Source organism: Ambystoma mexicanum, chromosome 5q, assembly GCF_040938575.1.
Source record: "Ambystoma mexicanum isolate Mex_15411 chromosome 5q, UKY_AmexF1_1, whole genome shotgun sequence".
Taxonomy (NCBI): Eukaryota; Metazoa; Chordata; class Amphibia; order Caudata; family Ambystomatidae; genus Ambystoma; species Ambystoma mexicanum.
The window spans coordinates 1,358,129,093-1,358,156,742 of NC_090933.1; the positions used below are offsets into that span (position 1 = coordinate 1,358,129,093).

The 27,650-nt window shown below is 46.6% G+C and overlaps 1 protein-coding gene across 3 annotated transcripts in view; it reads right to left on the minus strand.

Annotated features, from left to right (window-relative positions):
• Positions 1–1,559: 1,559 nt before the first annotated feature.
• The window catches only part of LOC138498147 (4-galactosyl-N-acetylglucosaminide 3-alpha-L-fucosyltransferase FUT6-like), a 281,117-nt gene continuing 255,026 nt past the window's right edge, over positions 1,560–27,650 (minus strand). For all 3 annotated transcript variants that reach the window (XM_069622025.1, XM_069622026.1, XM_069622024.1), the window contains exon 2: positions 1,560–7,427. In XM_069622025.1, coding sequence (XP_069478126.1) covers positions 6,310–7,419 — 1,110 coding nt within the window. In that variant the 5' untranslated portion in view covers positions 7,420–7,427 and the 3' untranslated portion in view covers positions 1,560–6,309. The remainder of the gene's footprint in view (positions 7,428–27,650) is intronic.

A 27,650-nucleotide genomic window follows, 5' to 3' on the forward strand; every position in this document is an offset into this window, starting at 1 on the left:
CAGTTACGCTTAGCTAAACAACCTTAACTCGCGCCGCCATCGTGCACTGCAAGACTAACACCATTGACATGAAAGATGACATCACAAATGTCATTGATGACATCACTGCTATTACCTCCATATTACTGATTGGTGCCTCTTTCCTTATTACCCTCTCCTCCTTACTTTCTGACCTCTCCTGCTAAAAGAAAAGAAACAAAAGGGAAAAAAAAGGTTCCTTCAGGAACAACCTTTCACAGTTAAAAAATAGAACTAAAAAATTATCTTATCGACTCCATTTACTCTACATTTTTCAGAAAAGTAGATAGACTCAATAATATTTAACAACATTTTCATTAGCATTGTGTGTTATGCTACTGGGAATAATGTAGCATTTATCCCCCATTTGAGGAGCAGGAACGGGGAATAACAGCCTTGTAGCCCAAATTATCTGCCCATGCGAAGTGAGGGCAGATAACGAGGGATACGGACCTTTATCCCCCGTTCCAGCCCCTGCAACAGGGGAGGTCGGCCATTAGCTCCCCGGGATGCCAAAGCGGTAACCTGGGGTGCTAAAAAAGGATTTTCCTTCTTACAGCGGGACGCGTATGGCGTCCCGCTCTAGAAAGGAAAATCCTTTTCGAAGATGGCCAACATGGAAAGGGAAGATGGGTCTCCGTACAGATCTCCTGTTCCCTTTCCTTGGCGGCCTGCGGGAGCCAAAGACAAGGAGCAAATGCAGCAGCGTCACCCACCAATATAGTATAGAATAAATTAGGTACGGGTGAAAAAAAAGAAAATGGGACGGAGGGTGGGGAGGAAGATGGCGCAGGGACAGCCGGCCGTCAGGCGTCTTGGAACGCAGGCTTGTGTTCGAGCAATGCATTCTTTTTCCTGCTGGGTAATCTGTGTCCCATCCGTGCAATGTGCTATGCCTGCTTCTGATGCTCCTCTGATGAATTGTTTCTCCTGCTGGATAAATGGTATCCCCTCCTTGCAATCTGCTTTGCCTGCTTCCAATCGCTCAACCAGCTCATTCTTTCTCCTGCTGGGTAATCTGTGTTCCACCCTTGCAATGTGCTATGGTTGCTTCAGATCGCTCCACCGATGCATTATTTCTTCTGCTGGGTAATCCTTGTCCCATCCTTGTGATGTGCTATGCGCGCTTATGATCTTTTCAAAGATGCATTATTTCTTCTGCTGGGTAATTGGTGTCCCCTCCTTGTAATCTGCTTTGCCTGGTTCTGATCTCTCCACCAGTGCATTCTTTCCCATGTTGGGTAATCTGTGTCCTGTCCTTGCAATGTGTTTTCGCTGCTTCTCATCGCTCCACCAATGCATTGTTTCTCAGGAGTAGAGGAAGTGACATCACACGACCCGTGACCTCTGGTGACAACACAGGAAGTGATGTCATTTTACCTAATCCTGAAGTGACATCACAGGATGCGATGGAGCACAACCTTTAACCCCTTGACAAAACCAGGGGCATCACATAGCATTGTTCCTAAGTACTGTGGCGGCCAAGATAAGGCCCCCTTTGCCAGCCTCAGTTTGCAGTAAATAAGGAGATCAGACAGATGGGCGGTAAATCAAGCTTCATGTACTATATCACAAATACACAGCATACAGGGTTATCAGCAGGGAAAACAGCATGCAGCATGCGAGTGTTCGTGCAGTCGGCACAAGGAACTCTCTCTAGCCCCCCACCCAAGAGTGCCGGTTTATATAGAATATCATAGGCAAACACTAACATGTTTCTGTACTTTCACAATGGGGGTGTTACATGGCACGACATTACAGACATTTAGCAACAACTGTCGACATCTTGTGACCTTGTGACACAGCCCTGCGGGACATCGTGTGGTATTATGAATAAGCAACATTTTCAGAAACCCCTTCTGTTACCTCCATATATACGACTAATGCGTAACGTGTACAGAATAAGCAGAAGGGAAGGTCTACGTGTCTGCTGCCTTAGGAGGGATTTTGGGCCTGTCCAGGTGCTGCGTGTAGAGCAGGAACAGGGAGGCCGAGGGAGGTGACATGGAACGTCTGAGGCCTAACTGTATGGGAGAGCCTAGTAGCATTGCATTGCATAACACAGTATTGCATAACAGCATAACATAGCATAGCAATCCTGCATATCATAGCATAGCAATCCTGCATATTATAGTATAGCATAGCAATCCTGCCACATCAGTACACTACGAAAAATATGGTTACAATATTGCTATAATATGTTTTACATTTCATACAGGAATGGATCACAATATGCATCGTTAACGTCAGTGTGTATAGGCCCATATTACCAAATTACTGTGAATGCAAGCAGCTGTCCATGGCCAAATGATAATGATGTGTTATTACATTTAAGTACCCTTAAGTGCTTTATATAGAACACATATACATACAATATCACCCTATTCTGGCCACCAGGTTAAGAGATATAACCCTATTCTCAGACCAGGTGATAAAATGGATAGTGTCTTTCCTGAATGAGAGAAAATGCAGAGTAGCCAATGGAGAAGCATAAGCCAAACCAATTCCTCTGGCCTTGGGCGTGCCGCAGGGGGCCGTGTTTCCCTGACCTTATATAATATCTTTATGATACCCTTCTTCGATCTCTCGGCTGAAAAGGATATCCTCTATACAAACTATGCAGATGACACGCAGTGTGCCATCCCACAAACCGGTACCCATAGCGTGGATCAGTATTAAAAAGGTACACGACATCATCCATACCTGGATGGTGCAAAACAGTTTGGCTCTCATTAAGGATAAAACTGAGTTTATATTGGTAGGCACTGTAAACAAATTGGCAAAATTGGATCCTATGTTTAATAGCTTTACCATAGCCAATCATAAACTAGAAGTACAGCAAAAGGTGAAAACACTGGGTAACATATTAGACCAGCATTTTTACATGAAATCATACGTGAGCAGCCTGGTCTCTGGAGCAAGCTATTACATTAAACCTTTGGCACACCTCTGACTGCTTATTGCGCAAAAGAACGCTGAGGCATTTGCAAGAGCGGTAATAGGCTCAAAAATGGATTTTTGCTGCAGTCTCCTTTCTGGCATACCTCAATCTGAGATCCACCGCCGTCAGGTCATCCAAAATGGAGCGGTCAGGATGATCAAGAACCTTAAATGAAAAGAGCATGTACCCGCAGCAAGGCAGACCCTACATTGGTTGCCTGGGAAGACAAGAGTCCAATTCAGAACCCTTCTTATTACCCATAAATGTACCCTGGGACTGATGCCAGCATATCTGATGTAATGCATTGAGGAAAAACATATCTCGAGGCATGTTAGATCTAATAACACTTCCCAATTAAAAACACTGCTGCAACTCAAGTAGAGCATTTAAGGAAGCCTTAAGCACAGCTGCCCCAACTGCGTGGAATAGGCGCCCTTTAGACTTAAGAGAAACAAAATCCAGTAACATCTTCAAGAAAAAACTAAAAACTTATCTTTTTTGCTAATCTTCTGGTAATCTTATAAGTAAAAAGGGGATGGTAGGAATATTTGTCTACAGCCTGGAGTTCTTTTGTCTCTGTGCCTGTTTTAGAGTCATGGGGCCTCATTATAAGTTTGCCGGTCCGGTAACAACAGTACTGGTAAGCTTGTCGGTACTGTTGTTACCGGACCGGCAGACTACGAGTTATGCCGCGGGTGACTTCCTGCCCGCCAGGTCTGACCTGGCAGGCATGCCGGCACCCGCGAGCAGACCTCAACGGATGCACCGGTGCATCCGGCCTCCCCATTCCCATTGAGTCCAATGGGACTCAAATGGGAATGGGGAGTAACAATTACCAGCACCCGGCAATGGGAATTTACTGGGTCCCCCGGGGCTGGAATACCCTGGTAGATCCCCATTGCCGGGTGCTGGCAATTTCATGACTCCGGCGGCAGCTGTGCTGGTAATTACTGGCAAGGCTACTGCCAAACTCATAATGAGGCCCATGGTCCTGGTAACTGCCAGTCTCCACCAGGCATAAGTCTGGCGGAAGCTGAACCTTTGCTTTGTAGTGGCTTCCTCTGAAGTAGAGTCATGGTCCTTCTACTGGTCAGTCTCCACCAGGGATAGGTCTGGCAGGAAGCTGAACCTTTGCTTTGTAGTGGCTTCCTCTGAAGTAGAGTCATGGTCCTTCTACCGGTCAGTCTCCACCAGGGATAGGTGCGGGACGAAGGTCCTTGCACAGTGGACTGAACCAGCCTAGGCCAGTGCAGACAATGAGGCCACTCCTAAGTGCCCAGCAGTCATCATGGGGAAGACTAGAAATCATCATATTACGCCACTGGTGGAAGTGAACATATCAAACGAAAGTCCCTGAAATTAATGGGTTCATTGTTTTGGCGGGCAAAGGAATACGTTTCTCAGAAGGTGTAGCAGTAGTTCTTGATCCTTCACAAGTCAGGTGACTAGCACTCTTAAAAGTAAGGGGCTTGTAGAGCAGGTCAGTTGGTCTCCTGCTAGATGGAGGATGTGGTTTCCTTGACTTGCAAGTCAATGCGTAAGGATACCTCTGATTGTCAACACCCGAAATTGATCCGTGAGCCTGATTTCTCCCACAGCTCAGAGGGCAGGGAAAAACTAGATTGCAGTACTTTTTTATTGAGGTTGCATATCAGAAGTGCCTTGTTCCCTAGGTGCGTGCCTACATTCTAGGTGTGATATGTGAGAAGCACCTGAGGTTTTGAGTCGGGAGATGAAACCTCTTGCTTGTAGTGTGAGCTTGCATTGACTGTTGCAGCATCTGTGTTGGGGGTGCACTCCCACAGGCACCGGAGGTGCCGACGTGAGATACTAAGCAGAGAGGAAGCTTTGTGCCACAATGTCAAATGATATCTGCTGCATAGCTGGGCCATCCAAACCATAGAGAGCAGGCACCAAGCAGGACCTGAAAGGTGGGTCGGAGAAGCTACAGATGCCCTTCAAGCACCTGTGGGCCCATAGTAAAAGGTTGGGGCACTGTGTGGGACTGCGAGAAGGCAATCCAAAGCACAAGTGGGAGGCGAATCCCTACGGCTTACTACATGGCTAATGTTTATAGTCCCAGTACTTGGGGAAGAAGGAAAATAAAAGTACCCCAAATGAAAAGAGGAACTTGGGGAAGCAAAACAGCACGTTGGTTCCGAAGCTATTGACTGTTGTGTTGAAAGTCCTGGCAGCAGAGTACACCAGTTGAATGGCAAGTCTGCGACTCGCACCCATAAAGTTTAAATTTGAAAGTCCTGGCAGGAGAGTATACCAGGCAAGCTAGAGAATTGAAGAAAAACAGGAAGGAAGAGCAATGCCCATTCTTGAAAAGAACTGTACAACAGATCTGGCATGGGAGTATACCAGGTGTCGTGTGAGACTGGAACCCGCATCCAAGTTGTGGCATTCTAAAGAGGGAATCCAAAGGAAGATTCAAACCCTTAGGATTTGACCTGCATTCCATGAGGAGAAAACCTGGGGAAGGGAGTCATTTCCCTGGGAATTCATTACAACCCCAAGAGGAGGGAGTTATCCTCGTGGGCTGCAGGAACTTGCTTATTCTTTTTCTTTAACATTTTACTTTGGTGACGAGGAACTTGGGTAAGGGAACCATCCCCTGGAACTGTGAACACTATCCATTGATTATTTCTGCACTCTTTCAACCCAAAGACATTACCCTTAGCACCTTATAGTTATTTTTGGTGTGAGGGGGCGAGGATATAATTTTGGACACAGGAGATGTTTGCATTGGACCTCTTCACAGCTGACAAACCCTTCTGTTTTTGATGAGCTATGGAAATACCTCCTAGATTAGGGACAGTGAGGTCTCACCCAAATCCCATTATTATTTCAATATAAGTTTGTATCCACAAACGTAAGTCTTCTGTGTCTGCATCTCATTCCTGGTTCCTCACAGAGCCCATACAGGGCTTGCAAAATCTACTAGCCCACTAGCATCGGCGAGTAGTTATTATGAAGTACGAGTATCATTTGCACGATACTCGACCTCGCTGGTGAGTATGGGTATGTAAGAAACTTATTTTTCATTTATTGCAAGCACACTGTGTTCGTAGTTAATGACAAATACAGGTTTTACTGTGCATGCTTGACAGCATTGCAGCAAATACGAAGTGTGCTCATGGCGACACGCAACATTTTACAAAAAGCAGCACTGGTAAATATTTTCTCCCCACCACAAGTGCATTTCTCTTATGACGAGTATGTAAACTAATGAACTCGCCCTGCAGGTCTAGTTGGATTGTTAAGCATTTGCAGGGCCTGCCATACAGAGTTTCAAAATCGTGCCCTCATAGTTGAACTCAGGTAATTGTCAGCGGCCGGAGCCATCATTTGTACCAGTTGGCAATGCTGGGGATTGTTTTGTAGGCACAGTCCTGTTGCAGTGCTTGGCAGGCCTTGCAGTAGTGGGTATTCCAACCTGTTTGACCAATAGGCTGCAGTTTCTTTCGCCAGGTAAAGTAGCGTTGATATTGCTCTTCGTTTGTGTCTAGGAATTTCAGATGAGCTGCCAGCTCCTTGGCACTGGGGAAGTCGTTAACATGGATGAAGGCATCAGCAGGAACAAATCGCTCATAGTTTTCCCGCGTTGGGCCTAGGACTACGGGGACAGTCCCAGACATCAGTGCATTGTTCCAGAGCTTCTCAGTGATATAGTCCTGGTTGAGAGAGTTCTCAAAGGCCAGGTAGAACTTGTACTGGGAGATTGTGGGTTGCAATAGTTTGTAGGGCAGAGGCTTGTTTCTACCTCCAAACATATCAATATTGATGTGGTTCTTCAGCTGATTGTAATATGCCACTCTTGCCAAGGTAGAATCCCAGTTACTGACCACCCAAGCCACCAGCTTGGTCTTGGTTGGGATGCTGAAGTTTTGAGGAGTAATAGCTTTTTCGATCCAGCCGTAGGGGGAGAAAATGTCTGAGTCAACCCTGTAGCTCAAGGTCATGTTGATGAGGTTGTCCAATAAATTGAGGTTGGGGCTGTGCCTCGGCGACTCCAGGTTGAACCAGATCCAGCGCTGGTTGTGTGGTCTGGGCTCCCGGGGAAGCATTGCTTTAGTGCTGCAGACATCACGGTGATGGAGAATTACGGCATCTGCGCGGCTGTACAAGTCCCTCTCTGCCGTGAAATTGCAGCCAAATATTCCATAGTCTGCTGCACACCGATCCAACGGAAATCGTTCTCCAAAAGGCCAGGTCCAGAGTAGGATGACCACCTCTCTACTCGTACCTCTATCAGAGTAGGCGGTCATTTTCTTATGGTCCCCATCTCCTGCAGAGTGTGTGCTCGTCATCTCCACTTTCGGGCACGTCATCAGAGTTCTTCCTTTCGAGGATTGATGGATAAAGGAGAATATGCAGAAGCTGGTCAGAAATGAGACAAGGACGTAAAAGAATATGGTCTTCCAAAAAGATGCCGCCTGTGTCTTGGAGTCCATGTCAGAGGCTGGAGAGGAGAGAACACAAGGACATCTGGTTATTTACAGCTTTGGACCAGAGGGAAAACAAAGAAGAAACTATGAATGAAGTTTCCAACAGAAAGCAATAGAGAAACACATGAAACAGGCAGCAACTAATGTAGACCACAAAATGCAAACATACACAGAAAATGTGAGTGTTTTAAGATTGGCTCCTGTTGATGTGACGGCAATCATACACAAATGGCTGATACACTTTGTAGGTTTGTGTAAAAAAGTGCTAGAAGCAGAAAGTGCTTGAGGTAGTTGGGAGGAGGTTAGATTGTTCACAGTTTCTCCCCAATAACAGAGTCTGACTACTCAAATGCAAACATTGATCTATTCAAATGTATTAGAAAAAGCAAGTTGCTTAAACATCTTGCTATGCACCCACCCAACCTTAGGGTTTAGGAGACAGGACAGAAGCTGTCAGTAGTCTTAATACTACTCCAGATGTGGAAGCCCCCAGGGTTCTGTATGGATTAGAAGTTGGTGCAACTAATAGTAACCCAAAGAGAGAAACATCAGCGATGTCGTGTCCAGAAAGGACATGGTTAACGCAGCGTGACGAGAAGGCTCGTCACAGGGAAATGCACAAATGAAAGAGGCAAACTCGGGCATGCGCAGGGGGGTTAATGCCGCCCTCGGACTGTGCATTAAGATACAGAATAAAGAGAAGACGTGTTTCCCTCTACCTCAGTGTCAGTCATCTCTGGCACGCTTTCCTCTTGGCGAAATTGCAGACTGAGGAGACAAGCCATTGATGCAGGTGGGATAAGAAAATGGCGACGAAAATGGGATCTGCAACACACGTTCCTCACAACATCACCACCTGGTAACACTATACTCAGCAGAGCTATCAATCAGGAAGGGGATTTTGCTGACAAGATGTCTGAAAAATTAAGTCAAGGAAAATGAGGTACAGTGAAATTAAGCATCAGATGAGGAAAGGCCCAGTGCAGCTGTGTTATGCCGACCAGGCTCCGTCGACATGGGGGATCAGCAGATGCTGGGACAGAGATGGGAAAGATGGCTTTGGAGAATTTAGAACAATATGGCCGCTTATGACAAACTGGCCCCAGACAAATTTGCCAGGAGATTACTCATAAATCTGGTTGGAGATGAAGTTGAGGATCTCATCCGTACCTTCCTGTCTGAAGAGGTAAAGACATGTGAGAGGCTCAAAGAAGCACTGAGTACGTATTTCGACCCACAGCGCAACATAGACCATGAGAGACATCTTTTCAACACAACTTGTCAACTAACGGGGGAGTCCATGGACGTGTTTTTGACTCGACTATGCAAGTTGGTAACCCATTGTGGAGGTTGTCCACATTCAGGAAAAAGCTGCTCCTTGAGTCTCTCCCCTCGCAACTATCCTACAGATGGCGAGAACGGAAGCCAGAGCAGATTCCCAGCCGACGGAGGTAGAAACAAGAAAATGGCCGTGAGGGAGCAAGCCTACCAGATCAGCCAAGGCGGAAGAGGCAATAACTCTGTTAATACACTCTTAAGAAGGTATGTTGCAACAGGAGGATGCTACAGATGTGGTCTGCCATTTCCACATGTGGAAGGTGTAAGATGCCCGGCATTTGGACATAAATGCACCAACTACTGAAGGGAAAATCACATGGCAAGAGTATGCAATGCACCACTGAGTCAAATGCAAGGAAATAGTGGTGTGGGCGCCAGACCAGAGCACAATATGTGCACCTCAGGACCAAGAAGAGATGTCAGTGCTAGAAGGGACTTGATGAGTCACGTCAGACTGATTACAGGAAGATGTTCATCACCCACACCCGTACATGCAAGAAGCCAACATGAATATGTCAGGTCCAACTGGGTCCTTCCTGTCATCTAGCTTCCTTTCTACCTGTGGTGTTCCCCAGGGGTCTAACATCTCGCCCTGGCTTTTCAACCAATACCTGGCAACTCTCGCCCACTTCATTGTCACTCTATGCTCAAATTTCCAGTGCTACGCTGACGACACTCAACTCATTTTCAGGCTGCCCTTAGCCACCTTCTCTCTCTCTCTCTCATCTCGGATTGCCTAACTGCCATTCAAGGTTGGTGTGCTGCCAATGATCATTGCCTGAATGCCAGCAAGACTGAGATCCTCCACATTGGCACACTTTCTCCATCCTTTCCCCTCTCTCTCTGGCCGGCTTCGCTTGGCCCTCCTCCCATTCCCACCTGCGAGGCTAAGAACCTCGGGATCACCTTTGACTCCACACTTTCCTTCTCGTCCCACATCTCAAAGGTCTCTAAAAAGTCAAACTTCCTACTGCACCTCCTCAGAGGTACTCTTCCTTTCCACTCCTTCCCCCAGAAGCTCACTGTCTCCCAAGCTCTGTCTCTCTATGTTGGACTATTGTAACAGCCTCTTTCTAAATTTACCACCCTCTACTCTTCACCCTCTGCAACTAATACAGAACAGGACTGCAAGACTTGTCCTTAGCCTTAAGCCCACGGATCGTATCTCTCCAGCTCTGAAATCGCTCCATTGACTCCCAGTGGATACAAGTATTAAATTTAAAACCCTCTGCATTGTCCACAAGGCTTTCTGGTGCTTGGGCCCAAAATACCTTCAGCTATCCCTTCGCAAATACCTCCCCATTTGAGCCCTTCGCTCCTCTACCTCTAACTCACTCAGGGTCAGTTATTTTTCAAAGAAACGAGCTGGCGGAGATCTTTGTCTTTGGCTGGGGCCTCCCTCTGGAATAGCCTCCCTGCCACTCTAAAACTTGAGGAGAACCAACTCCGGTTCCAGAAGCACCTCAAGACCTTCCTCTTTGCATCTGCCTTTGCTCCCCCTATGCCCTGCTGATCTGCTCTCTTGGCACTGTGCACCTGGCCACCCTCTGTCCCCCGGGCCCAGGTACCTGCTCAACCTGCCACCCTTCTGCACTGCCTCCCGGCCACCCCTCACACTGGGCACTGTATCTGTAACTCCTTCAGTCCCCAAACCCCCATTTTCTTCTTTTTATGCACTTATCAGATTTACCCAGTTCTGTTGCGGTAAACACAGCACTTGCTAACTTGCTGACTGCCCTACCCCTGTTTATTGCTTCATTACCTATTTATTTGTATTTATTATTATTTATCTGTTCCCCTCTGCTCTGCACTTTCCACTCTCCCCCTCCCATGCACTTTTCCCCCTTCCCTCTCCCATGCACTTGCATGTTCTCAATGTCACTGGGCCTAGTAAGATCGTTGTTTTGTTCTCCCCTGCTTCCTCTCCCTTGCCTTGACGCGCTCTGAAACACTTGTGTACGAGCGCAATACAAATAAAATATCATATCATATCATATGATGAATGACGTAGTGACTGCTCCAGAAGGAGATATTGACATCCAAATAGGGCAACACCATGCCAGGTGTGTCATCGACACAGGGGCCACTCTAAATATCATGTGTATATCAGAGGTTTGTAAAATTTCAAATCTGCCTAAATTGATACTGTCAGAATTAAAGGTGTTCCAGTGGGCTGCCAAAGGACCATTTCAGAACCATGGGAAATTCTCGATGACACTAAATTACAAAGGATGACACGCCATGGCAGAACTGCATGTCCTTCAGGGAGAAGTGTTGGGGAGCAATCTGTTAGGCCGACCCACGGCTCTTGAAATGAAGATTGCTGCCATCACATATGCCATGCAACATGAGGCGCCAGTCATGGAACGTTTTCTGGAGTTATTCAAAGGCATTGGATGCCCCGAAGAGAGATCCAGTCACTTTTCACATAGATGGGTCCGTCACTCCAGTTGCCCAGCATCCTAGAAGGACACCTAATCACCTGCAACCACAGGGGAAAAGGAAATTATGTGCTTATTGAATGAGAATATAATTGAGCCAGCCTGTGGTCCCACCCCATGGGGTTTGCATGTGGGGGCAGTGCCGAAACAATGATCATTCGACAAACTCTGTCTTTGTGTGGACATGCGACAGGCGAAGAAAGCAATGGGACGTGAACAACACCCTGGCATTTCCGTAGATGACTTGACCAGCTTGCTAAACGGAGAAAAGTATTCACCAAGCTTGATTTATACAAAAGGTACCACCAGATCAAACCTGATGAACAGTCAAGGTACGTAAGGATATCGTATGTTGCTGAAATCTTTCAGGAGAGTGATTCATCATATACAAAATTGTTTCAATTGTTCTGACATTTTGTTCTTTGAAGCGAATCTTGAAGAACATAATCGAGCACTTTATCAGGTATGCCTTGCGGTATCTCAAGCAGAGCTAACACTCAATCTAGAAAGGCGTGCTTTTCACAAAAACACCTCAAGTTCTTTGGACAGGTATTCTCAAAAGAAGGGATGAGCCCGGACCCAGGAAAGGTGACCGTCATCACAGACATCTCGTCCCCACAAGATGTGAGTGAGCTAAGGTGGTTCCTGGGCATGGCTAGCTATTGTAGTCGGCATTTGAAGAACTTTACCACCACCAGAGTGCCATTAAGTGAGCTCAGCAAACACAGTAAGGAATGTCAGTGGGACCATCACTGCGAGGAGGCATTCATGCATATAAAGAAAGGCATTGGATCTGCAGAGTGAGTGACATACTTTGATCCCACCAGGTGTACGAACTAATGGTAGATGCTGGCCCAGTAGGCCTAGGTGCCATCCTGGCTCAGCATAGACCGGGACGAGAGAGCCCAAGAGCATTTGTTGCGTATGCCTCCAAGAGTCTATCAGATGTGGAAAGAAGATACTCGCAGTCGGAAAAGGAAGGGCTAGAGGTAGTCTGGGCTTGCGAGCACTTTCAGAGGTTTCTGCTAGGAAAACTGTTCACAGTCGTCACTAACCATCACGACTTGGTCACCATATACAAGAATCCTCAGTGCAGAATGCTGTTAGGGAGAATTCTCATTCTATGGCTAATTTCCCCTATCTATAGAGTCCCCCAGCAGCTTTGCTGGATTTGAAGGGTTTGTTTTTCTCCTGCTAAGAGTGAGACTCTTTTTCCTACTCTTAAGAAGATTGCTAATGTGTGTTTTAGGCTATTTTTGTGCTCAGGGTCTATGGGGTTTTTCTCACCCTCATAGGTATCAACTGTTTACATGTGTGTTACACAGCATCCTCAGTGCAGTGACACAGGGGTGTCATAGTGACCCCCAAACATAGACTCCATACCCTGGGGCTGACTAGTGTCTCCCGGGGCATGTAAAGTCCCCATTGACTTTACTAGTCAATTTTTCTGAACTAAACCAGTACAATCCATCTTACTATGGAAGTACTGGGAAGGGTTAATAGTTTTTCCCTGGGGTTCATATTTCGAGAGGGGACCGTGCAGTCCCTCTCTCAAAGGTTTCTGGCTGGTGGCAGAGGTTACTACCGTAAATCTTCGACCGCAAATATTTCCCTATGGGATTTTCCCATTGTTCAAGGCTACCAATTTTACTGACAGCCTCTAACATACTGCCGGTTTATTTTTATATTAACTTTACTCCGGTATGTTTTATTTGCCAGAACTTTAATAATAATTCTTTCTCGTGTCTTTCTCTGAGATCCTAACCCAGGTCGGGGATCCTTTGTTTGTCCTTTTGGCGGCCTTCTGCCAAGAAGCCGGTGCCACTGAGTTTGGGTAGACCCATCGTGTGGGAGGGGGAGTAGGCACCCTGGACAGGGTTGCCTGTGCAACCCAAGTTGCACTCTGTCCTGATAGGCTGGAGGGTCTCCCGCCAGGATGACCACTCCACTGTGAGAGTGACAGCTAGGCTGTATGAATGGGGGTTTTTTCTGCATAAAAGCAGGGTCCTAAGGATTGGAAGACCAAGATGTCGCCACTGGAACTAATAAACCGAAGAGGAGAGAAGCTGAAGACATCTGCAACGACTGAACCACCGGTGAAGCCCTGCTGCAGATCCTCACCACTTTTCTCCAATGACTCGAGAAGATCTTCGTCTGCAAGAGTCTCCTTTCCTTGAGCTGGTGGGGGCAACCAGTTCACCAATCGCCTTCCAGGACCTGCCTTGGTCGAATCGCCAGTGCCCTGCACTCAGAGACCGGATAGCCAGGCACCCATCCACTACAACCGCGATTTAAAGGAGCGTACCTTTTAATCCGTTTCGGCATCACCGCGGCTGGCTTCTTCCATGGGCAGTGCAGTAACTCAATCCTTCCCCCACGACGAGAGCCTCTCTTCCTCTGCTGGACAACACGAACTGCAGGAACTGCCAGGAACCACAACCACCGCGGGAGCCACTTCCACTTTTTCAGGTACATTGTTCCGCCAGGCCTCCCGTTTCGAGGGGTACTGCTAAAGGTGTTTCAAATCCTTTACTTACCTCCTGGGTTGGCCGCCCCTATCGAATACCATTATCTTTTACCTTCTGCACCCTCCTTTTGAATCGTTAAACCAAAAACTTGACTGCAGCTACTAGAACAGTTTGATCCTGGGCACATCGCCCTGTACCACTAACTCTGGCACAGGCCTATTGAGTTTGGCTAAATCTGTTACAACTGCCTTCACTAGATTGCTTTTCACCCTCAACTGTGTTGGTGCACCAAAAACTCTTATAACCACTCTTCCTTCCCTCTTAGGTATTGCTGAAGTACCATTTTGCTCGGTTTTCACCTATGTATGACAATTGCTAAAGTGCTACCTTGCCTAACTTGTTCACAATCCACTTGGGAAGTGTTGCTCGTGTGTGTAAGAGGTTAAATCTGTATAACTTGTCCTTTCCCTCCCTTTTGAGAAATTACTAGAGTGTCATTTTTGCTTGGTTGACCCTGTGCCAATTTGCTCAGTTTTCACTCTTGCTCAAACTTGTCTACAATTTAAATAGGGAGTTGTGTATACTTTTCAAGACGGTTTTAACTTACTTTAAGAATAGTGATTTGTGTGTGAACATCAGAGTGTGTAAAATAAATATATATATTCTTTTTGATACAAAGCTTTAATCAGTGTTTCCTTGTTCCATAGTATTGTAGTCCTATTGTGTAAACCCTGAATACTGCTCATCTCCCTCTTGAGATAAGTCTGACTGCTCAGCCACGGCTACCAACTCAATCTTTGTGTTACAGACTGATACCAAAGAGGATTTTCTTGCATATACCTGTAGACTTAATCTTCTGTAGTGCTACCTAAGAGAACTGCACAGGATTCTGCCCAACAAATGCCTCCCGGAATTGAGAGGTGGGGTAAACATTGCAGGACTTTAAATGTACAAAAATTCACAAGCCAGGAAAGAAATGCAAATTGCCAGATTTCATTTCTCGTCACCCGCTCCCGAAAATGAAAGTGACCCGTCCATAGCTGAAGAGTACATTAATTTCCTCACACAGCAAGGACCCCTGAAGCCACTCACAATGTGTCTGGTGTGAGATCACACTATTAGTGGCAAGATATTACAGAAAGTAAGGGAACTAATAGTCTCCCAAAGGTGGAGAGACATTGATCTGGAGCATACACAAGAAAATCAAGGGGTGTTCAAGCAAGAAATGCAGGAATTCAGGCAAGTGAAGGATGACCGCAGATGGTCTCATAATGCGAGTGAGACACATAGTCATACCTACGGATCTAAGGCAGGAAGTGGTGAACCCGGTGCATGAAGTTCATCGGGGCATGGTTGCCACTAAGTGACAAATAAGAGACACCATGTGGTTCTCTGGAATCAACATAATGGTGGAAAACACAGTAAAAAAGGTGTCATCTGTGCCAATGTGCATCCAAACCCAACAACCCGGAAACCCCTCAGGATGTCAGACATGCCTGAGGCACCTTGGACACACGTGGGCGTTGATTACTTTGGACCATTTGGGGGTGGCACATACTGGATGGTGGTGATGGATGAATAGTCCTGTTTCCCTCTTGTGCAGATGATCTCTTCCACAGCAGCCAGCACTGTCATCCCTGAACTGGACAATATCTTCCCAGCGTGGGGCATTCCCGAAATCTTGAAATTGGACACCGGGCCACTGTTCAGCAGCTTAGCTTTTGCCCTGTTCATGAGTGACATGAGCATATGTCATAGGAATATAAAACTGCTGTGGCCTCAGGCTAATGGGATAGTGGAGAAGATCATGCAGAGCCTCATGAAAGTACTTCAACAAAATGTCATTGAACCAAGCAGTTTGCAACATGCTCAGGGAATATAGAATCTCACTGCATGGAACGACAGGGAGATGTCTCTCAGAGCTTGTGATTCAAAGGAAGGCAAAATTAGACTTCCCCACTGAGAGGAATCTCGAGGGAATGACCTCACTCTGTAGGGTGAAGATGCTTCTAAGAAACAAGAGATGAAAAGATATGCGGATGAGAGGCGAAAGACTAAAACGTTAGCACTACAAACAGGTGATGAAGTTTTTTTGTGTCGTAGACAGAAGAGAGAGTCAGAGTCCAAATTTGATCCCGCTCACTTAGTCATATCTCAGATAAAGGGATCAATGGTGACCGTTCGGTCCCCAGGAAGAGTGATCACACCAAATGTGTCACAGTTCAAACTATATCATGAGGGAGAAGAAGAGAAGGAAGAAGAGGAGAGTGCTGAAGAGGGAAGGCATGAAAAGTCAAGAAGTGAGGACTCAAGAAGTGAGTTGCGTAGAGTTGAAGTCTTGCAGGAGACTTTGTGTTTGTTCCTGCTACCTTTGTTCGTTTTGCAGTCTGTCTACTGCCTCTACTACTGTGTGGGAGGGCCCACTTGATAAGACTATCTCTGCCGCGGAGCGGCCACGTGGTGCAGAGAGTTGCAGTCTTGAAGGAGACTTTGTGCTTGTTCCTGCTACCTTTGTTCGTTTTGCAGTCTGTCTACTGCCTCTACTACTGTGTGGGAGGACCCACTTGATAAGACTATCTCTGCCGCGGAGCGGCTGCAGAGTTGCAGAGAGTTGCAGTCTTGAAGGAGACTTTGTGCTTGTTCCTGCTACCTTTGTTCGTTTTGCAGTCTGTCTACTGCCTCTACTACTGTGTGGGAGGACCCACTTGATAAGACTATCTCTGCCGCGGAGCGGCTGCAGAGTTGCAGAGAGTTGCAGTCTTGAAGGAGACTTTGTGCTTGTTCCTGCTACCTTTGTTCATTTTGCAGTCCGTCTACTGCCTCTACTAATGTGTGGGAGGGTGTGCAGTCATAATGTCGACAGTCAAAATGTCGACAGTCAAAATTTCGAAAAATAAATGTCGAAAAAAATAATGTCGACAAACAATAATGTCGACATTTTTCGATATTTTTTCGAAATTTTGACTTTATTGTATAAATAAATATATATATATATATATAAGATGTGTTGAGTATGAGGGGTGGTTGGGGGGGTGTGGGGGGGTGGCAGGGGGGTGTTGGGTGAGGGGGGGTTGGGGGGACACCCCCCCATAGTAAATGATACTATTTTTATTTATTTAATTATTGACTAAATAAATAAATATATAATTGGTATGTGTTGAGTATGAGGGGTGAAAGGGTGGTTGGGGAGGTGTGGGGGGGGGTGGCAGGGGGGTGTTGGGTGAGGGGGGGTTGGGGGGGGACCCCCCCATAGTAAATGATACTATTTTTATTTATTTAATTATTGACTAAATAAATAAATAAATAAATAAATATATAATTGGTATGTGTTGAGTATGAGGGGTGAAAGGGTGGTGGTGGGGGTGTGGGAGGGTGGCAGGGGGGTGTTAGGTGAGGGGGGGTTGGGGGGGACCCCCTCCATAGAAAATGATCCTTTTTTTGGTTATTTATTTATTGAATAAATAAATAAATAAATAAATAAATATATAAATAGAATGTGTTGCATATGAGGGGTGGGAGGGTGGTGGTGGGGGTGTGGGAGGGTGGCAGGGGGGTGTTGGGTGAGGGGGGTTGGGGGGGACCCCCTCCATATAAAATGATCCTTTTTTTGGTTATTTATTTATTGAATAAATAAATAAATAAATAAATATATAAATAGAATGTGTTGCATATGAGGGGTGGGAGGGTGGTGGTGGGGGGTGTGGGGGGTGGCAGGGGGGTGTTGGGTGAGGGGGGGTTGGGGGGGACCCCCCCCATAGTAAATGATCCTTTTTTAGGTTATTTATTTATTGAATAAATAAATAAATAAATAAATAAATAAATAAATAAATAAATAAATAATTGGTATGTGTTGAGTATGAGGGGTGAAAGGGTGGTTGGGGGGTGTGGGGGGGGGGGTGGCAGGGGGGTGTTGGGTGAGGTGTTGATAGTTTTAAGGGTTTATAGTCATAATGTCTAAAAAAAAAAGTCGACATTTTTTTTTCGAAAAAATGACTTTTTACATTATAAGGTTAGGATGTCGACATTATTATTTTCGACATTTTTTTTTCGACATTTTTGTCTGTCGACATTTTTTTTTCGACATTATGACTATAAACCGTGTGGGAGGGCCCACTTTAAAAGACTATCTCCGCCGCGGAGCGGTCACGTGGTGCAGAGAGTTGCAGTCTTGTAGTCTAGACAGCCTGCGCAGGCTGTGCAACCCGGGTGGTTCCGCTATCGAAATGGATGAAGGCTGCCTGCTGGGGAGCTCCAGACGGCGTGAAGAAGATAGAGAGCGGATTAACACAATGTCCACCTCATCGTGTTCTTCAAGCGTCCAACAAGAAGGGAGAGCGAGAGCTCCGAGAGCCAAACGCCTTAACGTGTATGATCAGGAGCATGAAGTCGTCGGAGGAAGGTAAGACAACATCAGTGCTCGATGAGCCGGCAGGAACCCTTCCGCATACGCCCAATAGCAATCACTAGCAATCACCTGCTCTCACACTCTTTGGTAACTATGAAAAATATACTGAACACTGCTACACCCAACCGGCTGGCTCCAATGAGTAACACTGCTATGTCTGGGGGTGGGGTGTGGGGTGCACAAACATTGAGTGCTCTCACCTCAACCTACCCGAGTGGCCCACGGAGCAGTGCAAAGATGTTGTACAAGAGGGGGGACGTCTATGCGTGGGGCAAATTCCAATGCTATGAAAAAAGATTTGAGGGTAGACTATAGCTCTACTGGGCTTCCAGGGACTAGAGGCCCTGAACTAGAGGAGGATGCAATACTCGAACATAAAGAAGTTGACACAAACACAAACGTATGTCTCTTAGCTGAAATTCACACTATACCGAATAAGATCAACAACAGACTCATCTCTATTGACTCACAGGACCACAGTCGGGATGACATCGAAACTGGAACAGACGTAGACTATGTATCTATGGAAGTGCAAAAAGTCAACTTACTACCGGCAAGTGATGTTACTCCCTGTAGCGAAGGGGGACAAGACGGTCTTCCAGACAAAAGAGCAGCAGCCTCTAATAAACACAATATCATTTTGCTGCAGCCAAAGCAAGTTGCAGCAGGAAATCTTAAGAGAAATCATACATCTATTAATAAAAAAAATGACGGTGCGCACCAAACCCAAAACCCAGTCTATGGGAAATCAGGGAAAGAAGAAGAAAATATTAAATGGGCAGGGTTCAGCCAACCCAAAGCCAGTGGTAAGTGGGAATGGACACCTACAATTAAATTGACAGTGGCACAAACCAGGAGAGCTGAAGCCAAACCAGAGAACCTGCAGAGGAATTAAACCTAAGGGACCTAAGGGACCGCTCTTTTCTGAGAGCCTCCTGAAGTACTTCTTGAAGCAAAGGAATTGTTCCCCAGACAAATCAGGCGAAGATCTTGCTTGTGAAATAACTGACACAGAGCTCTTAGAAGGTGCGAGGGACCACATGGACTCCACGGTCCAAACTCTGCTTGATTCGCCAGCCATAGCGGTGAAAGGCCATACAACATTAATGGGAACCACAAACGCAGAGGCCATTAGGGGGGCATCGGGCGAAACCAAAAGCCCACCTAGAAACAAATTCTACCAAAATGGGTCAGAGAAGAGTGAACGAGAACTCAGGAAAACACCCACAATAAACGGAAGCTGCTCCAGTAATGTGATCTGGCCAGGGGACTTCCGAGGGCCGGATAACTTGTTACAGCTATCAACGAGGGTAATAACTACGAATAACCCCCTTAACATGGCGCTCATGACTCCAAACCAAACATCCTTGGGTGGAGGTGCCTGGGAGGAAGATGGCACAGGGGATAATACGAGAGGTGGCCGAACTCAGCCCTCCCGATACCTCACAATATCATGGTGTAGAGGGAGATGGGGGCTCAGGGCAATGGCTCTGCACCCACGCCTATATTGATGTTACCAGAGGAACACACAGAGGTCAGTGCTTACTGGACATCAGACACCCCAACTCCAGAGTTAGAAACATTACAAAGTAACATCACAGAGTTTGAACAACACCCACGGACGGATTCCAATTTGGAGGTCAATTTGCCGCCCATGAAAACCCCATCGACAAGGGAAAGAAGACCATGTGAGCTTCAAGACCCCACATCTAGTGATTTCAAGGAAATCAGACTTATTTTCAATCATTTCCACAGTCACAATTGCACTGGCCCCTTTTTCAAAACTCTATGAATCGATAAACAACACCATGAAAGACCATACTACCCTAATCGCAATGGTGCATACAAAGTTAGTATTCTTGGACAGTTTTATAACAGTGATGTGGAAATAGAATCAAACAGAGTCTTCTCAACACAACCAAGTGGATTAAGGCCGGCAGACAACACAATACAGACAAACAATTTGGGGAGGCCGTGGGACTTAAACTAACTGGCCAAATTGACCCCAGATGTCAACTTAAAAAATATAGAACTCCAATTCCACCGACAAAAAAGCAACTAGAGGCTAATAGGGGCGACCTTACTGAAGATAACCAGGTTGTGTATGAATTAACAGCAACTGCAGACACAAACATGGATAAACTAACTAAGAGAAACAACAGATGCATCCATTTAAGGTCTGTGGCACCCATAACGGAAATAACATCATCGCCACAACCATAAATAAACAGTTTGCTGATAAATCCTCTGGATCCAATTAGCCAAGACTATTCGATCTTCGATAAAAGAAAAAACGGGAGTTTACAGGAATACCTGAGCAAAAAAACTAAATCATAAAGCAGAGGGAGTTCTAGAAAGACAAACGATCAAAGAAACGAGAAAGGAAGCTCAGAAACCCCCTCAACCGGCACCAAGAAAACCCAAAATGGGACATGAAGAACATAAAGTGGTGCATTCACACAAGATGGAGAAATCCGACTTGGTTAGAAACATAATTCTGATAACAACAGATGAAAGAGACGAATCCATAGACCTTATGGAACTATCTCAGTATTCGGTTGAGAATTCAGAATCTGATCTACCTCAAGCAGAGGTCAAGGGAGTAGACAGCCATACAACCACCGAAACGGAGGAGAAGGAACATTCTCCAACACAGAAGTTGAGACCATCTAGTCCCCCTTTTCTGAGTTTATCCGAAAAAAGAAAAAGAATCGTAGCCACTAGACTACTTAGCTCCTCAAGGTCTAAAACGCCCTCCCGAATCGACACAAACCAATGGGAAAATGACCATAACAGTAAATACATAGAAATAGAAATGATAAACGAACTATCAGAAGACAGAAGACACGTGACCAGTAATTGGAGAAATCAGGAAACATCTATGCGTGGGAGAGCAAAGCCCAACGAATACACAAATGATGATGGAGCGAGCTAGAAAAAACGAGCTCAGACGCCTTCAAAAGATAGACATATCTCGGCCTATGTAAGCAGTCACAACCAAAGACGTGAACGAACATTTAAACTAGAAAGACTCATAGACAAAGGGGATAAGTTGATTCTTAACAGAAAGACAGTGATGTAAGTATTTCACTGCATCCTGAATTTACATCAAATTATCTCGGAAGACCTAAAGATTGTGGAATTTGAAGTAAAACATAGAACTGACATTGTATACCTACATATACCATTGTCGGTGGTGAGAGGAATGTTGATAGAATCAACAGACAATTTGAGTATCCTAGGCTTTTATTTGACCCTGGTAAATCGGCCAGAATCCATAGGGCCATCGCTAAAAAAAGATAGAAGTCCAGTCCAAGACCAGGCAGGTCACCAAATGGTCAAACCGACGAGTATGTCGGAGAGGGAATTGACAACAATTAAACAACATCCATCCAAACAGTTTGCAGACCGACTGGGTATGGCCAGGATTCCTAAGGGCCCAGGAGCAACCCTAAAGGTGACGTTCAAACCGTACAATAAGAGAACTGGTAACATAAACGAGCACAAAGACACATTGCTTCAACCAGAGATGGAGTGTGAAGAAAATTAGTCTTGGATCCCAGAAGCCCTAGCGAGACAACAAGAATAGCCACTCACGATGCAGGTCAAAGAAAAAAAAGGAAAAATAGAGATACAGTCAACACAACAGTTCTATAAGAAACGAGACACAAAAATTGCCTCTTGGAACATTAGGGGGTGCAGACATCTTACTAAACCTACTGATGTCAACCTGGGAACTTACAATATAATATGCCTCCAAGAAACCTGGTTGTTGGGCAAACCCTACCTGGACGGCTATGACCTGATTGCAGCCCTGGCCTCGCGAGGGACGAAAGGTCACCCATCCTCAGGCCTATTGGCTGCATTTAAATCAGGATCAGGCTTGAACATGCTGAAAATCCTTTTTTCAAGCCTCTTGTGTCTTGCCGTCTGAGAATGTGGTCATAATAAACCCCCACCCGATCTCAAATGTCAGTTTCACGGAGACTGTTACCACCATAATTGACAATGCCCTTACAAATAACAACGTGAAATATATGATAGTTTGTGGCGATCTGAACGCTATATGCCCTTCACCCAAATTGAGCAAGAGAGATCCAAAAACGGAACCACCCAGCAACAAAGAGAGGGAAGTTATGGATGTCATTGATGAACTCGTGGGACCTGCACCCGCTAAAAATGAAAGATTACCACGAGACAAAAGCAGTCCCAACTTGGGAGCGTGGGCACCAGTCGGCCGACCTTGAATACATCTACGTCTCAAGAGAAATGCTACACTACATCAAAAGACACAAGGTCATCAGAACAGCTAACAGTAGCCATCATCTTTTTGGCACAGTCTTGACGACCGATCTGAACTCACCTGAACAACTTACAAAGACAGAAGTAGAAGTAAACAACAGTGGGAATCGTCTGAGGTTAAAAAGCAAAGACATCAATAACCCAACAAACTAATACATTTCATGTATGGAAGGAGGCGGAATTGTGTACACATCTGTAGACTATAAACCCTTGTTGGATTACTTTAACATAAAAAAAAACAGGTGATGGCAAGGGGAAAAAATCTGGTCGCCACACCTATGATACTCGCTTGTTGGAAAAACAAAGACATATGACGCGTATAAAGCGAATCGCAACCGGATCTAACCGAGAAGATCTAAAGCTACAAGCAGCAAAAACATGTCAGGCATCCAAAAGTTGGATCACTGACCGAAGACACCAAATTCTCCAACAAGACTCAGAGCAAATGTTAAAGGCACCAAGTGGAAGAAAGACAAAAGATGTCTGGTCTCTAATAAAACAAACTTCACCAGATGCCCATGACACGCAACAAAATGAGGTTAGTGAGTCAGCTTGGGAAGAACATTTCTCAAACTTGTTTCGGGGATCAACACCAACTGGGCCACTGATAACATTAAGCACAAGGAAAGAAAGGTAGTTCCGCTGCGATTCTGCCGATATCTTTGAAAAGATACAAAAATGAAATGCATCAAGAGCCCCAGGCCCCGACGGGTTAATGAATGTTATGTTAAAAGAACATCCTAGGTCGGCCACTAGGGGGTGCGTGATGGAGGACGTGGCTAATAGTGTGCCTCTCCGCCCCAGCCCCCCTTTCCAACCAAATGTGCCCCCATTTGCCAGAGACCCAGTAAAGACGGTTGAATATCTGACCATCGAGAGCACATATTGTGTGGAAACCTGGAGAAAATCGTGCAGAGTATCACGAAGAAACCCTGGCCTGACCGAGCTGCCCAGTCTGCACGGTGGGAACGCGGATTGCTAAGGGCCTACATCAGCGAGGGTTCGGCACCCCCGGAGGCGGTGTGTCCCGCAAGGGTGCGACTCCTAAGAGCCCAGAATAGGAGCATCGAGGGTCCCCAGCACAGCACCCCTCCTGCGCATCACGGTGGCACATGACTGTGGGGGGCCCTGCGGCATCACAAGGCTCTTCCCCCGCTGGCCTTGGAATGAGGGCAACACAGCGGAGCGCACCGAAGGTAAGTGCCAGCCCCACGGGAGCAACAAAGACAGTGGGGGGGGCCCTGCAGTCCCCCAGTGCACGAGGGGAGCCCTGGGAGCCGCCCCCGTGGCATGCACACAACACACGGCGCAGGCCACGACAGAAGGGATCCCTGACCACCTGAAACATGTCTTATAGAGCCTGGACTGCCCACTCCCGCTCCCCGAGGTAGACGCCGAACCGTGCTAGGTTGGCACAAACCCACCAAATCATCCGCACTCAGGAGCCGTGGACTACCCCGCACAAAGGCCCACACTGACCACAAACACGTGGGGGGTGCACTTCCTGCGCGTGCATCCCTCTGGTCCTTGCGGGTGTCCCCACCACTGTTGTTCCCCACCACAGGGGCCCATGGGGTGCCCGTGGGGAGGGTGCCCAAGTAAGGAACTGGTGGTGCCCAGGGGCTACCAGCAGGGAGAGCTGGCCACGAGCTCGTACTTCAACTGTCCCCACACTACTGAGCTACTGATGTTAGGGAGTGCCAAGGTGATTCGCACCTACGCCAATAACCCCCAGTGAAGAACACCAGCTTGCACCATCCTCCGGCGAGAAAGGCAACATCCACGGCCACACAGCCTGCACGTGTGTCATCGCATCACCGTAATAAGAGCGTGCAGTGACACTGACGGCCTGATACAGCGAGGGCCAGGCATGCTAACATCAACTTGATCTACAATTAATTGACACAACACAGGAGGTGCAGGCCCCCTCCCGAGGGACGCGTGCCAGCCTTGCAGGTACAAGTGCCCCACTCAGACGTGGGACGTACAGCAGGTCGGGCCCAGATGAAGTAAGGTAGCAGAGATGCCCCCCGGACACAACTAAGCCCGCTCACTCCGACAAGACCATGGGGCTGCCATACGCACTCTGTACACAACACAACGTGGGGAGGGGCCTCCCCTGCACTGGAGCCCAAGAGCTGCATCAGACCACAAAGTCCCAAGTGATCGGACGGAGCATGAAAGAAGCCCCCATTCGCACCTGACCGGCAATGCCCTGACAATCCCGGATTGGCCACATCCCTGAAAGGGAAGAGGTACCTTCATACCCTCGAGCAGTGGCGCAAAGTGACTCCCCAAAGAACATAAGGAATAAGCCAAGGGTGTGTGGCCCCCGACTTGGGGCGTGTGCCCGCCCGCCATGGCTGGCAAACCTGAACAGGGACGCTCGAGTGCGACCGCCCCTCGCAACTTTTAGAGTAGAGAACAACCCCACAGCGGACACTCACCAGAATACACGGCTTCCCACCCCAGACCCCGTGCGCAGCAACCCTCCCACACGCAGAAGTTTTGGAGACCACTACAAACCAGCCTATGTCTCTGAAATACACACAAGCAAGAAGAATTGCTGCATGGATCCCGTAAACAGGCTCGCAGAGTTTGCTTATCCAGGCCAGAGTGAAGGCTACGACCCACATAGAGACATAGAATGGCAACGGGAAGCCAGGACTCAGTGACCACCAAAGGAGACGTCCCCTCACTGTTAGAAGAGATAAGAGGCATGCGGGCCGATATTGGTGGCAAAGTGGACAAGATCAATGTTAGGCTGGACAAGATGGAAGAGAGACTGCAGGAGGTAGAACATAACCAGTCCTCACTAGACACCTTGGAAACGCAAATGGATGTCGACTACGCAAAATAGAAAGACGTGACTCAGAAATGGTCCTGAAGATAGATGACTTTGAGAATCGAGCAAGAAGGAACAACCTCTGCTTTTTTGGATTTCCAGAAAAGGAGGGCGAGACAGAAGCTGTCCTCAAAAGTACAATCCACCAAATTCTGAAATGCCTTTTCGAAGATGAATCAATAGATATCACAAAGAGGTCCAGAAGGGGGCCCAAGATCGGTTTTGGTGTGCTTCCACAACTACCCTGACAGGCTCAAGATCCCAGAAAGGGCAAAAATCAAACGATCAGTTACAATAGGCACAGCTTGAGTCTCCATATTTCAAGTCCTCTCATCCCTCACTCTTGCCAAATGACGTCTATGTCAACCCCTGACAAAATGGCTGAAAGACAATGGGGTGCGATACAGATGGGGATACCCCTTCTCAAGCGCCTTCAAACTAGATGGGCGGAAGCACAAGCTGATTACTGAATCTGAAATCAAAGACACCATTCGATAACTAATCAGTGAAGAGGACAGCACCCCAGGAAACAGCAGAGTGGGCAAAGGCGACGCGGGAAAGTGAAGGGACTTAAGAGAAGGAGAACACCGGGCTCAAGGAAATTCATGAAACTCAATGCATCCTCTCCCAATGCTCCTTAAAGTGGCCTGTGGCCCTACCTACGATGCGATGCGGAGAGGCGCTCACACGAAGGATCCTACTTGTGGACTACTGAGCGAAAATGACACTCGGATCACTGGACGTCGGACTAGAGAACTATAAACCGGTCCTTTGTGGGCCTGGTAAATTAAGTTGTGATGACATTAACAAAGTTGAAAGGTTTTGTAAATGTTAGAGTTACCAATTTAAGTGTCGATTGTGGACAAATGGGGGGCACCCAACATTGAGGTGATCAGGGTCGGACTGGGACAAGAAATAGGCCCGGACACCCAAGAAAAAGTGGCCCACCCCTTGCCTCAAAAAAGTGTCCCACCCCTTGCCTCACGACCCTTGACCTCTGCTGACATCACCAGAAGTGATGTCATTTGACCCAAACCGAAAGTGACATCCCGGGAAGCGATAAAACACAACCTTTCACCCCTTGACAAAACAGGAAGTGGCATCAAATAGCATTGTTCCTAAGTAAACTACGAAAAATATGGTTATGATTTCACTAATGTGATACACATTTCATACAAGAATGGATCGCCATATGTATCATTAATATCTGTGTGTGTAGATCCATATTGTCAAATTACTGTGAATCCAAGCAGACGTCCAAGGCCAAATGATAATATGCTATTGTATAGCACTTACACTTAAGCTCTTTTTTTATAGAACAAATATGCACGCAATATCACCCAACCTGTGTTGGTACTCATTTATCAACCTCAGAAGGATGAAAGGCTGAGATGGGGTTGCTGGGATTCAAACCTGCAGATCACTCACACATTTCAGCAGCGAGCGCTCAACCCACTGAGCTATCTTATCGGCTACACTAAAATGAGCAATTATTCTGTAGTCAGACCAGTTAAGTACATCTGCAGGTCTGGTGCAAAGTTGGCCGCATGCTGCAGCAGCATGTGAATGTTGCATGCATCATAATTTATGATGCACTCGTAATGCATGCAAATCAAACATCAAAGCAAGGCAACATTTGTTACCTTGCTTTGATGGATAATGCCGTTGAGGGTGGTTTTTGTTTTCTTCAACAACAAAAAAAAAGATATTTTCCAATATATACTTGACTGTCCCGTTGCAGCTCAGGTCGTATCAAAGAAGACAAATTTAGGAAGCAGAACCAGCACGACACCAAGGAAAACCCGGAGTGGAGTGAAGCTGCACGTCGGAGGACGAACAGCAGAACGAAGCAGGGTGAGTACTGGTGTTGGGCAACAAACTGCATTCCATTGTCAGAGAGGTATCGGATCGAACAGGTACCATACCCAACCACGACCCTCCTTCCAGCCCACAACTTACACGGAGACACTAATCCTGTGTCAGATAGTTTCATAGTTTTTTACAGTGTGTTTCATCGGCTTGACTTCAGCCAAGCAGTTACACACCAAGTACCGGACCAGTCACAGAATTTTTCTGCTAACCTTGCGAAATGGCCAACTCCCAAAGCAATAAAGAGGCAATCAGAAAGGCACAAGCCATAACATTGTTCAATGAGACCCTACAAGTTAGAAGCAACAGTAAACCCACCATATCGGCACCCAAAAGTGACAGCGAATTGGGTCTACTTAAGGAATTGGAGAAACTCCAACGGAGGGAATTAAGCAAGTGGTGGGAAGAACACTCACTTCAAAATTATATAGAAGTAAGCAGAATTCCCCGAGGTCTGAGAATTCTGACTATCCCGTCCTTTGAGGAATTAGACCCACAAATGCTACAGGAATGGAGCGTTGCCACGAATGGATGTTCTAAAATATTTTTACAATTATTGGTAAAATATG